General features: G+C 38.2%; 1 protein-coding gene across 2 annotated transcripts in view; it reads right to left on the bottom strand.

The window, feature by feature from the left end:
- The window catches only part of LOC133664252 (glycosyltransferase-like domain-containing protein 1), a 44920-nt gene extending 31218 nt beyond the window's left edge, over positions 1-13702 (bottom strand). For both annotated transcript variants that reach the window (XM_062068752.1, XM_062068753.1), the window contains exon 1: positions 13657-13702. In XM_062068752.1, coding sequence (XP_061924736.1) covers positions 13657-13668 — 12 coding nt within the window. In that variant the 5' untranslated portion in view covers positions 13669-13702. The remainder of the gene's footprint in view (positions 1-13656) is intronic.
- Positions 13703-14040: the final 338 nt, after the last annotated feature.

The raw sequence follows: 14040 nt of genomic DNA, 5'->3' as shown, positions 1-14040 counted from the left end.
CATGTCTGTCAAGAATGTATGCTCATTTGATTTCTCTTCTATTCTGTGTCCCCGGACAAAAGTGAATATTAAGTCGTGCCAACCTGTCTACAGAATGTTTTGGTTGTTTGGGTATGATTGGGGAGTCCAAGGATGTTGCAAAAACAATCATGACGCACGAGATAAAAACAGTGACGCACAAGAGACATATAAAAAATGGCAGAAGACCGGGACTCGAGAGTGATTTTGGCTTGTGTGTGTCTTGTTTGCTCCGGAGTACATTGTGTCTGCTTGCACGGACAACTCAATTCAACCTGCACTTTTGATAATGGGTAAATAAATTTGTTGTACTAAACTACTTTTGTTGCCTGTTTAAGCCTCGGACAATCCACCTCACAAATTGGCGTCACGAACAGGATGGCCCAGAAGCTACAGGTCGACAGCCGCTCCCGCTCTCTCTGTCAGGCAGACAATGTGTTGCACGCGCGCATCACAAGGTAAGCAGTTTGCTTATTGTGTAAACATTTTCTGCCTGGAGAGAGCCGGATCGATAAGACTAATTGCTGAACCTGTTTTTGATAAAAGATAGGTTTAGTCAGGTTCTCCAAAAACAACCTGGAATGGGGTAAATTATGGTTGGATTGAGTTGTTTTGTATGTGATCATTTGTCTGTGTGTTTGTTGAAAACTTGTGATTTCTTGTTTTTAGCTATAAGGGGATTGTTAATAGAATTTTGGTGGTTTGGAGTGTTTGAGCATAGACGATGTGAGACGAATACATTTCTTAACCTCTTCCTCCTTTTTCGTTGTCGGAAAAGGAGGCTTCTTTCTGCAAGTGCATCAGATTAGTCAGAGTTGGATACAGCTAAATTATAGGCAAGATTTGCTAACTGGTGTGACATTTGGCCCATATAAATTGATGACGTCTATGAAGGTGCGACATATCTGTCTATGTGGAAACTGCAGCGGTGGGAAAAGCCTCTTATAAGTGACTGTTCATCGACTCCGGTAAAGGAGATCAACTGAGCGGATAGTTGTCACGACGAATTTGGAAATTTGCTGCAAATAGACAGGTAGAGATCGGGCTGCATATGGTAGAGCTTTGGTGAAACTTGGTGAAACTATATGGACTGACCAGACACGAGTCTGTAGGATTGTTGGGTGATTCCTAGTGATCCTACTGGGCGTTAGGCCAGGTTTTTCCGTGTTGGTCAGGGAGGAAGCGCAGGTGTTGCTCCGCTGAATGGGTTAATCGCCGTTGTATGAGTAATGACGGGACCTGGTTTTGTGTTAATGAGACGGCCGATCCCACAAAAGCACGAGTGCATTAGTTGTTTATAATTGTCCGGACCTTGGGGTGGTATTGTAATTTATTATTGTGTGTGTATAATGATGAATACTGAAATGTGTGTGTATTGAGTGAGTCAGTTTATGTTGGTACATTTAGATATATGCGTAATTTAATAACTTTTGTGTAGCACAGGTTTTATCTGTGTTATTCCCCTATTCTGAAAGGCAAGCATACCCCCCTCCTCCTCACCTCCCTCCCTCACGCTTTTGTGAGAGTTCCCTCACGCTTTTTTCGCACCCCCGCTGATCTGCAAAAGCTGGGAAATTGTCCAAAATGTGTGTGCTTGTGAGAAAGTAGACAAAGTTTATGTACAGAAAACATATGAGTGAATGATCTATCCATTTAATTATCTTATTCCGCTCTCGGAGGTTGGATTGCGGGGGCAGCAGCCTAAGCAGGGAAGCCCAGTACTCCCCCCCCTTTGGCGCTGCGAGCGAATTCCAGTCATTTGAATTTGTTTTTAACTGTGCTGGTGATTGAGACTGTGCGATATTATAGTTGTAAGAAGGCACAGAGATTTTGAGTACGGAAAAAGGCCCCTCTGAGGCTCTCGCTCTCTGGCGAATTGTCTGTGTGCGTGTATGACGCATATAAAAGAAAAAGAAGGCTCAGCTGGGAGACATTTTGAGATAAGAGTGTGTCATTGTGACGAGGCTGTGTAAGTGACAGCTGCACGAGACGTGGGCCGAAGAGGTGTGACACTGTTAGCATAGCATTGAGCTAGGTTAGCATATGTACAGGATAGCATTGGATTAGATTAGCATTGAGCTAGGTTTAAAAAAAATATATATATATATATATATAGTGGACAGCTGTACTCAGTCTGAGGAGAGTGCTGACAGGTTGGTTTTGGTAATAGGAAAAGTAAAATATACTATATATGAATAAATAAACATTTAAATATCAATACCTACATTTGGACGGGGACATTGACGCATTGTTAAATTCATTAGTCATTAATTATGTGTGTAATATACTGTATTGAACAGCCTTGTTGCTTATCTGATCCATCCAGTTCCTGTGTGGAAGTTGAGACAAACACACAAACACACACACACACGCACATCATAGGTTGGAACACACTGTAGCTTTGAATTAATAATGATATAGCAAACACATTAAATAAAGTTAAATAAGTAAATTCAATAAAATTAAATTTAATAAAGGTAAATTGATTATTTAATTATATTTGACATTTTAATTATTTCAAGAATAATCACGATGAAGTAAAATTTAAATTTATATTCTAAAACATCTAAAAACATCTGTGCTACATGGAGTTTGAAGAAGTACAGATAAGAGACGCCAGACTCAGCACCATAGTCAAAACAAAACGTAGAGAAACGTTAAACAAATTCCAATCAGAAGACAGACAAAGAATGAGAACGTAAGCTAACAGCAAAACAATAATTGAAATAAATAACAAAAGAAAGCAAATTTCAAAGGGATAAATGAAGGTGCATGTAGAATTACATGTAGAGAATAAAACTAAATGGAAATAAATGTCTGCAAGATAAGAAATCTGTCCAGTGTTACAAGGACGAGACGTCATGAATTGTGCTCGGGTTAACAATAGATAGATAGATGGATAGCACGTTATTGTTTCCTTCAGGAGAGTTCCCTCAGGAAGAAGAAGTAAAAAGTAAACAGTAACTAATAAGGGTATAAATGGAAACAAAATAGAAAAACATTTCACAATGAGAATAAAAATAGAACAGTAAAATAAGAGAAACTAGTCATTAGCGACCATGTTATAAAAAAGTATTGTTTTGCATTCCCTGTCATCCTAGACCCCAGAGAGGAGTTGTACAGTTTAATGGCGTATGGGACAAAGGATTCTTATAGTCTAAATCAGTAGTTCTCAAAGGAGGGTATGGTGTTTCCGCCCGGACAAAAAGGGGGTACTTGAAGGTATGCCAAGGGGTACGTAAGATTTTTAAATATTCTAAAAATAGCAACCATTCAAAAATCCCTTATAAATATATTTATAGAATAACACTTCAACAAAATAAATATTTGGAATTAAGTTCACGAGTCCAGATGGATCACTATTACAATATACATAGAAGGTTGATGATTGATTATATGTATACAAATCTTTATCATAATTTAATCACTTGTTTAATTTTTAAAACGTTTTAGTTATTCTTATATTTTTTTGTTGTTGTCCAAATAAGTCAAGTAAGACCACAACAAATGAGCAATATGGTGCACTGTTATACAATTTAATAAATCAGAAATTGATGACATTATGCTGTATTTGATTTCTTTATTTTACTGAGAAAAAAGGTTGAAAACCACTGCCCTAAATCATATCTAAAGCTAAAATTATTTTATAAGACTGATTATTTTGGATTATTGTGTTTGTATTGTGAGAGAAGGAGAGAGAGTGAGAGAGAGAGGAAGAGAGAGCAGGTGAAGGAAGATTGAGGGTGAAGAGGATGGTTTGAGAAAATTTGGGAAAAGGATGTTTATAACCTTACGTTACGTGAATGGTTTCTAGGACAACAGAAAATAGAAACATTGTGTGAAGTGCAAGGAAGAGATGGATACAGGATGGTGTTTGTAAAGGAAAACGAAAGTGAAGAAAAGATGAGAAAGTGACAAATGAAGGTATTCGTAAATGGTATGCTGTTGATTGTGGTTAGCTGCAAGTTTGTTTATTTTTTTGTTTAGTTGTTTGAGTGAAATGGGAAGAAATCAATAAGAATAATTACATGCAAAATGGAATAAAACTATAATGAATGAATAGAGGAAATAAGTTTATTTTGGTATTATAATCAACCTTCAACCATTTTGTGTGAGCAGTTTAACAGTACAGATTAGACATATTAACAATCATACACATTTACACACAGAAAGAAAAGAAAATGAAAAGAATGACCGAAAAAGGAATAGGCGGAAGCCAAAGGTTATATTGGCCTATCCTATACATTCACTGAACATTAAATTACCTGGAACATCAACGTTAAAAGATGAAAGTATTTGTTACTATATTTCATAATGTTCAAAAAAACCTTACTTTTCAAGGGTCTCTTAAACCATAACAAAAAACTACATGTGTTCAGCTCATCACTGAGGATGGTCCATCATTTAACTCCTAAAACTGAAATACATTTGTATTTGTATTTTTATTTTACTTGACCTATTTCAAAAATCAATATCCCTCGTAAATGATAGGTTTCTCCTCATAATGTAAATAAGCTAAGAATACAAACAGGAAGGCTGTTGTTCTTTACTCGAATCATAATTGCCATTGTTTTAAAATTAAATTATCTGAACATTTAACACATTATAACTTATAAAAAATGGATTGGTATGATCATAGTAGCATGTTTTGTGTATTATTGAAATGATCCTTTTAAGGTTAAGTATTGGGTCTATATTTTTTCTATAAACATTCCCCCAAACTTCAAAACAATACTACATATGGAAAAAAATAAATAAATGACATAACATATGCAGACATTTCTTATTCAGCATGTGTTTTACTTTATACCGAATGGCAATGGATTTTGATATTTTTCTTTAATATGTTCAATATGCGGCTTCCAACATATTAATGATCAATTACTATTCTCAAGAATGTAGTTCATATACTCTGTCAATTTCCACTTGATTTAACTTTAATTTTTGTTTCACAATTTGACTTTGCACCCTGGACAGGTCGCCACCTCATCACAGGGCCAACACAGATAAATAGACATACAACATTCACACACTAGGGCAAATTTAGTCTTATTAATTTCCCCATATTGAGATCTATTACTCAAAACAACTACTTAACCACTATTGTGAAACACCTTTCTAATTTATGGGGGTATTGGGATAGGATTGAGGAAGATGTCTGCTGTGGTGGAGGTGAGTTTGGAAATTAATTTAATAAAAGTAAGTTTAAGTCGGGTAACTTTAAAGTGTAGTCTGACATTTTAATTTGGAGTAATTTATTTTTATTTAGACATTGCAGTACACCATACTTCTGGGTGTGAGCTAAAAGAAGATAATGGCATAACAGAATAAATGAAGGAGGCAAACCAAATCTCAACAGCTTTCAGTTAGCTATAGATTTTGAGAGTATAATGCGAATAACTATAACTTTACAACTGTTTGCTGTGAATAGTGTTGAATAATAATTACAAATAACAGCCTACATTAATAATTAGAATAAGAGCCGATATGTAAAGTGTTAAAAAGAGGAGAAGTGTGATTGGGCCTGTCACTTAGAGCATGGCCTTGTGTGTTTGTTATGACTAAGTTGGATAACCAGACGGAGAAAGGCAAGGCAAGGCGGGGCAGCTTTGTTTGTGTGGCGCTTTTCATGCACAGGGCAGACTCAAAGTGCTTCACAGACAACAAAGTGGAATGAAAGAAAATAAAAGCAAAATTAAAATGCAGACAATAAAAATAAACACAGTGCGGACGTTAAAAGTTAAAAGATTAAAAGATTTAGCTGAAAGACAAGGAGAAACGTGAATAAAAACTTTTGTTTTGGAGAATATCACGCACAGCGGGAGGTCAGAGTGCAAGCATGACAGCTTGCTCGAACCTACTGATAGACAAATGATAGTTTAAATTAACTTATAATCTTTAAGTGAATTAAAAGGGTACTTAAATACACATGAAGTAGTACGTATAATCTTTGAATTAGGGTTATTGATTAACATTTAATGGGATAGTTAAGACCGTGATTTTAAAACGTGATATGCAAAATTGAACTAACCGAGAGGATATGAAAACGATGGGTGTGCATGTTTTGAGTTCCAAATTCTGGAGGGAAAAAACCTCAACAAAACGTAAAACCATACAGACGGACTTGGGTGGTAGTCGCGGTTGTCCTAGGTCAAGCTGGGGTGGAAACTGTTATGCAGCCGGGGGACTGAACAAGACAAGCTCCAAAGTTGTAGCCAGAACATGCTCACAGAAAATACAGGTGCCACAGCAGGACGAACAGCGGGATACAAACAGACCCCTGCTGGACATAAGTGTCAACGGACAATGTTCAACACAATCTTTGAAGCATTCCTTTGTGGTCAACCTGCACACACCTTGTAATGACCTGCTTACAAACTGTGCCCTGACAATTCAATACCGCACAGAAGGAACTTCCTGATGTTGCCTGACAGCACGACATCAGCTGACAACTACTGGGGACGCATCCCAGGAACGAATGGAGGACGGGGACTGCTCCAACTGTGAAAGCACTGGCTGACTGAGGTGCGTCCGTGTGCCCTGCCACCCAAACCGCCAAAGTGAATGATCACCAATTAGACGACTCATAATAGGAGCCTTTTGACTCTTATATATGGTGGGACTCAAGGTATGGCCGCTCATGTGAACTATCCTTACAACAATTAGCATGGTATAGGATGGACAATTGCTGTCCCACATTGTTCCCTTGTCCTCTGTCCTGCCTACGAAACCAAAGATTTAGGTCGAGTGATTAAAACAGGGCATAGCTGCCGCTGATTGGACCGATACGCAAATACCACATTTTCAATTATTTCGGTTGTCTGTTAAAAACATAGCTATTGGCTGCAATTTGGACACTCCTGCTGTAGGCTACAAGGAGCTAGCAGCTACACAACAGCTGAGCTAAAATAACAAAATTAAGCATATCAAATATTTATAGTTGCTTATTACATATACAAAGTCGCAGACAGACAGAAGTCTGTAGAAAGTATTCAGTAACAAACGTGTCCGCATCATTAAACTTTCTACAACGAGAAACATACTGAACAAATACAGCAGTTACTGTCAGACTCTAATCTGGGTTACCTTGTCTATCGGAAACATGGTTTAAACACACAACACCTTTTGTTCTAATTAATGTCCCGGGGTACAAGATTACAGAAAAAACAGATTGAGTGACAAAGGGGGGAGGAAATATGATTTATGAAAGGGAAAACATTAAAAGTAGATCAATTTGAGTATGTTGAAATTAAAATCACATTTTCCTCAGAAATGTATTTGAAGGTAATTGTAGTATACCGACCGACCACAGCTAAATACATTTTTCTCGATTCATTTTCAGACATCCTCAAACAGCATAGTATGAAAGAAGTGACGTCATGGGGGACGTTAATCTGGACTGGTTAAATAAAACACGTAGAAAGAAACATAAGGATATTATAAACGGCTTCTACATGATACAAATGATAAGCAGCCCTACTAGAATTACAATTGGATGACAAAAATCAAAGAGAACATCTGTAAATACACAAATACAAAACCAGAAAGAAGAGTGCTAAAATAAAAATACAATTGGATTAATAAAACAATTTGGATTCTAATAAGACATCGGGACTCAGCTCTCATAAGAGGAATTATAACAGGTCTAAATACAGATCGTATGATTTTAAAAGTTTTGAGGAACAAAGTTACAATGTTTATGCGGAAGTCTAAGGCTGACTTTCACTTAGAATTAATCAAAGCTGAAAAAGGGAACATTAGAACAGTTATGGAAAATCATGTACAAACTTACGGGAAGAGAGCAAACAAGAGACAACACTATAACATTAAATATCAATCAAATTTAATTGATATTAAATGGCGCTACTATCGCAGACAGTCTGGACATAAGTAATAATTTTAATGAACATTTCATCTAGTCTGTACAAACCCTGAATAAAAAGTCCCTCAAAATCAGTGCAAATAATTGTCATTTATTCAGGATGGACTAATTTTAGAATTAACAAATGAAACAAAGTTAAACAAAATCTTCGCTGCATTATCAGACTCACGATCTAGAGATATATATATACGGGTTGGACACTATCTTCCTCAAAACGTATAAGGATTGTATTATTGCTCGTATAACAACAATAGATAAATAAATCAATAACGGAAAACACTTTCCCTACCACGTGGAGAAACTGCTACTATAATTAAATCCATAAAGCAGGAAATAAACAAGACATCAATAAGTACAATTAGCCTTCTCCCCGTTATAACAAAAGTAATAGAAAATTTGAAGTTAAAAAGTGGCTTTGGAGCAATCAAGGCTGCTCACACGGTCACTAAGAGGGGCATTATGTTGACACATCAACTTAATGTGTATTATATTTATCCATGAGAGCATTTTTTTGTTGTAAATTGTGAGGTATGGCTGTTAAAATCTTAGTTGTTTTTACGAATGATGACAGATGTGAACAAGAGCATGTATTATCTTTGTGTGATGATGTAAATAAGGTGTGGTTGTATTGTATATTAAGAATATGTCCATGAAGGGGCATTTTAGGACTTTTCTTAAAATTGATTACATGCTATAGTATGATTATTTGTTGATTATTAATTATTATGAATGTATATATATTATTAATTATGGTAAATTAGTGTCATAAATGTATTGCTTGATTTTTGGATCCCTTTAATTTAGGTAGCCAGGGACTGCAGATGGAAAGTAGCTATTTAGATATAATCTGGTACAGAACATATCTGTTTCTGAACTTAATGTTTCTGTTCATTGTCCCATCATAGATAGACTAAATTAAATACGACTATTTAGTGAATTATTGAGGCCACAATAATTCACTAGGTGTTGTAAAATATCAAAGTACTATTGCAAAAGCGAACAGTGACCTCCAACATGACCTGTCCTCCGCCTCTGTTCTTGCTGCACTTGACTATCAGCTGCCTTTTCTTTTTCTTGGATGTTTCTGAAACTACTAATACTACTACTACTACTACTACTACTATTACTACGACTAACACTGTCCCTGTTTCAGGGACAGAGGGGGGAGGTGAGTTTATGTAGGGTCAAGTTTGAGCGTGTTGAGGTTTTATTAAATCGATATGATCAATCTAATAAAGGTTTTCCCCGAAAAGATTAGGTCAAACAACGGCACCCATTTTAAGAAAACAGGTTATCATCTTCAGTCACAAGGTAAGGTTGAAAGGAGGAACCAGAAAATCAAAACAAATTGGCTAAAATCTGCGCACAGACCAAAATGAATTTGATTGACATGATTGCCATTAGCGTTAATGATCATTCGAATGTCCCTGAATAAAACTGTTTTTACGGCCTTTGAATTTTTCACTCAATGAACTGCATACAGATCAGCACTTCTCAGGACCAGCAGATTCCTAGGAAGGCGGAAAGACCATGAGACCTAAATGGTATGTTTGCAAAATGTAGAATCTGTGTGCCAGTTCCTCTGTGCAGATTTGAGGATGAAAGCAGCCACTCCAGATTCCCTTGCACTCGCTAAGAGGGGCACGGTCAAAGCCAATCCAGGACCAACACCCGATACCTGACTGGAAGGAACCGAGAGGAGAGACAACACCTTGCCAGCGATGATGAAAACGACTAAGGTTGCCAGCCAATGTGTCCGTCGGGACTCCAGCAGCTGTGGAAAGAGGTGTCGGGAGTGCCGAAGCAGCGAGGAGGCCTGGAAGCAAGCCGAGGGCCTGGACCAAAGCCCCACGCCCCATACTCTGCCCCAGCCTTCCCCAAAGCCCCCACAGCTCCAACTCTACCTCAATTTTCCCCAAAGCGGCCAGCGCGCACATGCCATTAAACAGTCAGCCCAATGGACTGAACCACACCCCAAGAAGAGACAGAGACAGACTGTTTGAGTGGATCTCTTTCTTCACCAAGGCAGCCAAAAGCCCAACGAGGTGTCGGCAGGCCACCAGCCTGAGGCACCACCGAGCATCTACACGAGCACTAATCGAACATGGACTCATACGAAATTCAGTTTTGTGTTCAAAATCAATTGGTAATTAACAATATTGGTAACTACATTCATTGCAAAGGCCGGGAAAAATATTTTTGCAAATGTCTTACAGTCATAAGTCTATATACATTCATCTAATTATGTTCATGATCAAAGTATTTGTTATTCCTTTACTAAATCTAAGGGTAGGCCACTAATTGTATTCTGTGAGATGGTTTTACTGCAGGCTGGTAACAGCGATCGCTCTGAAGGAGGGTCATAGACGGAATTTTTGCCTCGTATAAAAACATTGAGGTTTTTGCCTCTATCCGTGGTAGAGATTTAAGTTAGTGGTCTACGTCAGAAATTGGTATGGTCCAGGGTTTTAGAACCCTGGAAGGAGGGTATGTAGTAGAAATTCTGACCTTTGACCTATATTTCATGTCTGTCAAGAATGTATGCTCATTTGATTTCTCTTCTATTCTGTGTCCCCGGGTGTGGGACAAAAGTGAATATTAAGTCGTGCCAACCTGTCTACAGAATGTTTTGGTTGTTTGGGTATGATTGGGGAGTCCAAGGATGTTTCAAAAACAATCATGACGCACGAGATAAAAACCGTGACGCACAAGAGACATATAAAAAATGGCAGAAGACCGGGACTCGAGAGAGATTTTGGCTTGTGTGTGTCTTGTTTGCTCCGGAGTACATTGTGTCTGCTTGCACGGACAACTCAATTCAACCTGCACTTCTGATAATGGGTAAATACATTTGTTGTACTAAACTACTTTTGTTGCCTGCTTAAGCTTCGGACAATCCACCACACCAGTGAAACAGATTGGTGGTTTTAGCTGATATAAATACTTTCAGGTGTTTATATATGTTTATGTTGAAGTATTTAAAGTTAAAGTACCAATGATTGTCACACACACACACTAGGTGTGGTGAAATTTGTCCTCTGCATTTGACCCATCCCCTTGGGGAGTAGTGGGCAGCAGTGGCGCCGCGCCCGGGAATCATTTTGGTGATTTAACCCCCAATTCCAACCCTTGATGCTGACTGCCAAGCAGGGAGGTAATGGGTCCCATTTTTATAGTCTTTGGTATGACTGGCAGACGCTTTTATCCAAAGCGAAATACATCAAAAATACATATAAAACAATCACTGTAAACATGATCATTCAAGGCAGGGGTGTCCAAACTTTTTCCACTGAGGGCCGCACACGGAAAAATTAAAGCCTGCAGGGGCCATTTTGATAGTTTTCATTTACAAATCATAACAAAATATATGGATTTTGGGTTTTTTTCCCCTTTAGGGCTCCCGGGGACCATAAAGCAGTGGTCCCCAACCACCGGGCCAATTGGTACCAGAAAAAAAAAAAAATTAAATAATAAATAATTAAATCAACATAGAAAAACACATTTTATACATTATATATCAGGGGTGGGCAATTAATTTTCACCGGGGGCCGCATAAGCAACCCGAGCACTGCTGGAGGGCCACACGACAATATTTCAATTAAATTTTGCTCAATATTATTTTTGATATACCGTAAGATAAATAATAATGATGATAATAATAATAATAATTAATAATAATAATAATAATTTAATTTAACCTCACTTAACTTTATACAAAAGCAGATTGCTTTTGATGGTCACTTTATCCTGCATTGTCCAACATTTTTCCCCATCAGATTTGGACAACCATCTGTTGTTAAAAATAGTTTTTAATCATATTTATTTTATATTGTTTTTTATATTGGTTTTATATGTAATTGTTTTTTCTTTTTATTCAGTCATTGGTGGAGCTAAGGATAATATTTGAATATTGTTTTTAATATTGTTGTGCAGCACTTTGGAAACATTTTGTTGTTTAAATGTGCCATATAAATAAAGTGGATTGGATTGGATTGTCACACCTGCCAGCTTGTCCCATTTCAGTCCTAACATGTCCAAACACGCATTTACCTATGTGAACAAGTCATTACCTGTGGTTGTCTCTTTAATTGACTGCATGGCTGCCACCTACTCCGTGATTTGAAAGTCTGCAGTTATCCCACGTAAGAAGAAGAGCAGCTGGGCGGTGTCACGTACATCACAGCTCTCATCCAAAGTTAGCGAAAAACAGTCCTTGTCTCCGGGCATACAGCGCAACAGAGTCCAATAAGCACTCCTTAATAAACTCTCCGTCAGAAAACGCCTTACTTTTTCTGGCGCTTTTGTGAGAAATGACGAAACTTGTCCTGACGGCTGCATCTCTGGGGGTGTGAAATATGGCACAAAGTCCTTGTTGGGTTTGCAGTTTTACCATCAACGCATCAGCCTCCCTTGCGCACGCTTCATCAGACACATTCCGGTATTTTCCCTCGTGTTTCTTCGTGTAGTGGCGATTAAAATTATATTCTTTAAACACAGCAAGCTGTGTACCACAAATTAAGCACACGGCTTTACCATTAATTTATGTAAAGAAATACTTGCCAGTCCAAAACACGCCATTCGTCATCAACTTTTCTTTTTTTAGCGTCTCATCACTTGTCGCTGTGCACCTTCACTCACAGGTTCCCCCCGGACATATGGCATGAATAACACATTTCAAAATAAAAGCAGCACAGTTGTATTGCGCGCACGACATAGATGTTTTTTAAACTTTATTTTGTCATTTGTTATTGCGCCGTTCAATTCACTCACAATCGCACACGCGCATACGTCCACACGGAAGTAATACAAATAACGCTTTTCAAAACAAAAGCAGCACCGTTGTATTGCACACTCGACATAGATACTTTTTGAAATTTATTTTGAAATTTTTGATTGGCCTCACGCGGGCCGGACAGGGATGCGCAAAGGGCCGGATGCGGCCCGCGGGCCGTACAATGCCCAGGTCTGTTATATATCAATGTAGATCAATACAGTCTGCAGGGATACAGCCCGTAAGCACACATGATTGTATTTCTTCATGAAAAAAAAAAAAAATAATTAATCGTTAAGCAAACTATGAATAATAAAACATGTGTCCTTTATCATAGCTACACGTATGACAAAAAAGGGGGTGAAAATCAGTGGTATTCAGTGAGGTAAGATGAATTAAATGCGCTGACAGTTCATTGCTCCTGCCAAATGAATTGCACTGAGTGGAGCGGATCACCACTCCAAGATGGCGGCCCCGCGTCTCGTCAGCGCCAGTAGGCAGTAGCGCTCCATGCTGCGTACCCTTAGAACATGTCTATGGTACTGCTAGCAGCTAGCTCCTTCGGCGGCAGTATATTAGCGGTTAGCTAGCCACGTGCCGACGAGGCGGCCATCTTGGTCGGGGCCAAGTGCCTATCAAGCCAATGCGTGTTTACGAAAAGTAAATCAAAACATGCTCGTTTCTCGACTCATTTCCACGCGGCTCACTTTACCGCCAACGTCCAACCACGTTGCTATTTATCCACATCCTGTTCATTCATTCATCCCATCCGCCTAACTAATATATCTGTAGCTAGCCGCGTTAGCCTCTGTTTACCTTGTTAGCATTAGCGGTTAGCCACGTTAGCCATTAGCTGCGTGTAGCGCCAAGTCGCAGAGAGCACAGAACAACATTTCCTCCCCGGCGTGACGTCATCACTGCCAGCACACCTGCGGAGGTCTCACCTGCCCGCTCACCCCGCACACACACTCTTTCCAACACTCACCTGCTCTTGCATGTCGCCGGCGTCAGGTCGCGTCTCTCATGACGTCATCACGTCATGACGTAATACTACGCGCGCGACCACGAGGAAGATGCTGGCGCTACTGTATTGTTTGTTTTTGTACTTATTTGGAATATTATTGTTGATCAATTGTTTGTAAATGTTGCAGTTTATAAATAAAGGTTTATAAAATAAAAATAAAATATATATATACTGTGTTGTACTGTTTATGTACGTGTTTTATTTGCTCTTGTTCGTGTTTATTTCAAATGTTGAACTTTATAAATAAGGGTGTATATACAATGGTGTATATAATATATATTGCACTTTGTTATATATATATATATATATATATATATATATATATATATATATATATATATATAT

Source organism: Entelurus aequoreus, linkage group LG14, assembly GCF_033978785.1.
Source record: "Entelurus aequoreus isolate RoL-2023_Sb linkage group LG14, RoL_Eaeq_v1.1, whole genome shotgun sequence".
Classification (NCBI taxonomy): domain Eukaryota; kingdom Metazoa; phylum Chordata; class Actinopteri; order Syngnathiformes; family Syngnathidae; genus Entelurus; species Entelurus aequoreus.
The sequence above is the reverse complement of the archived record's forward strand: the minus strand, read 5'-3'. Positions and strand labels throughout refer to the sequence as shown.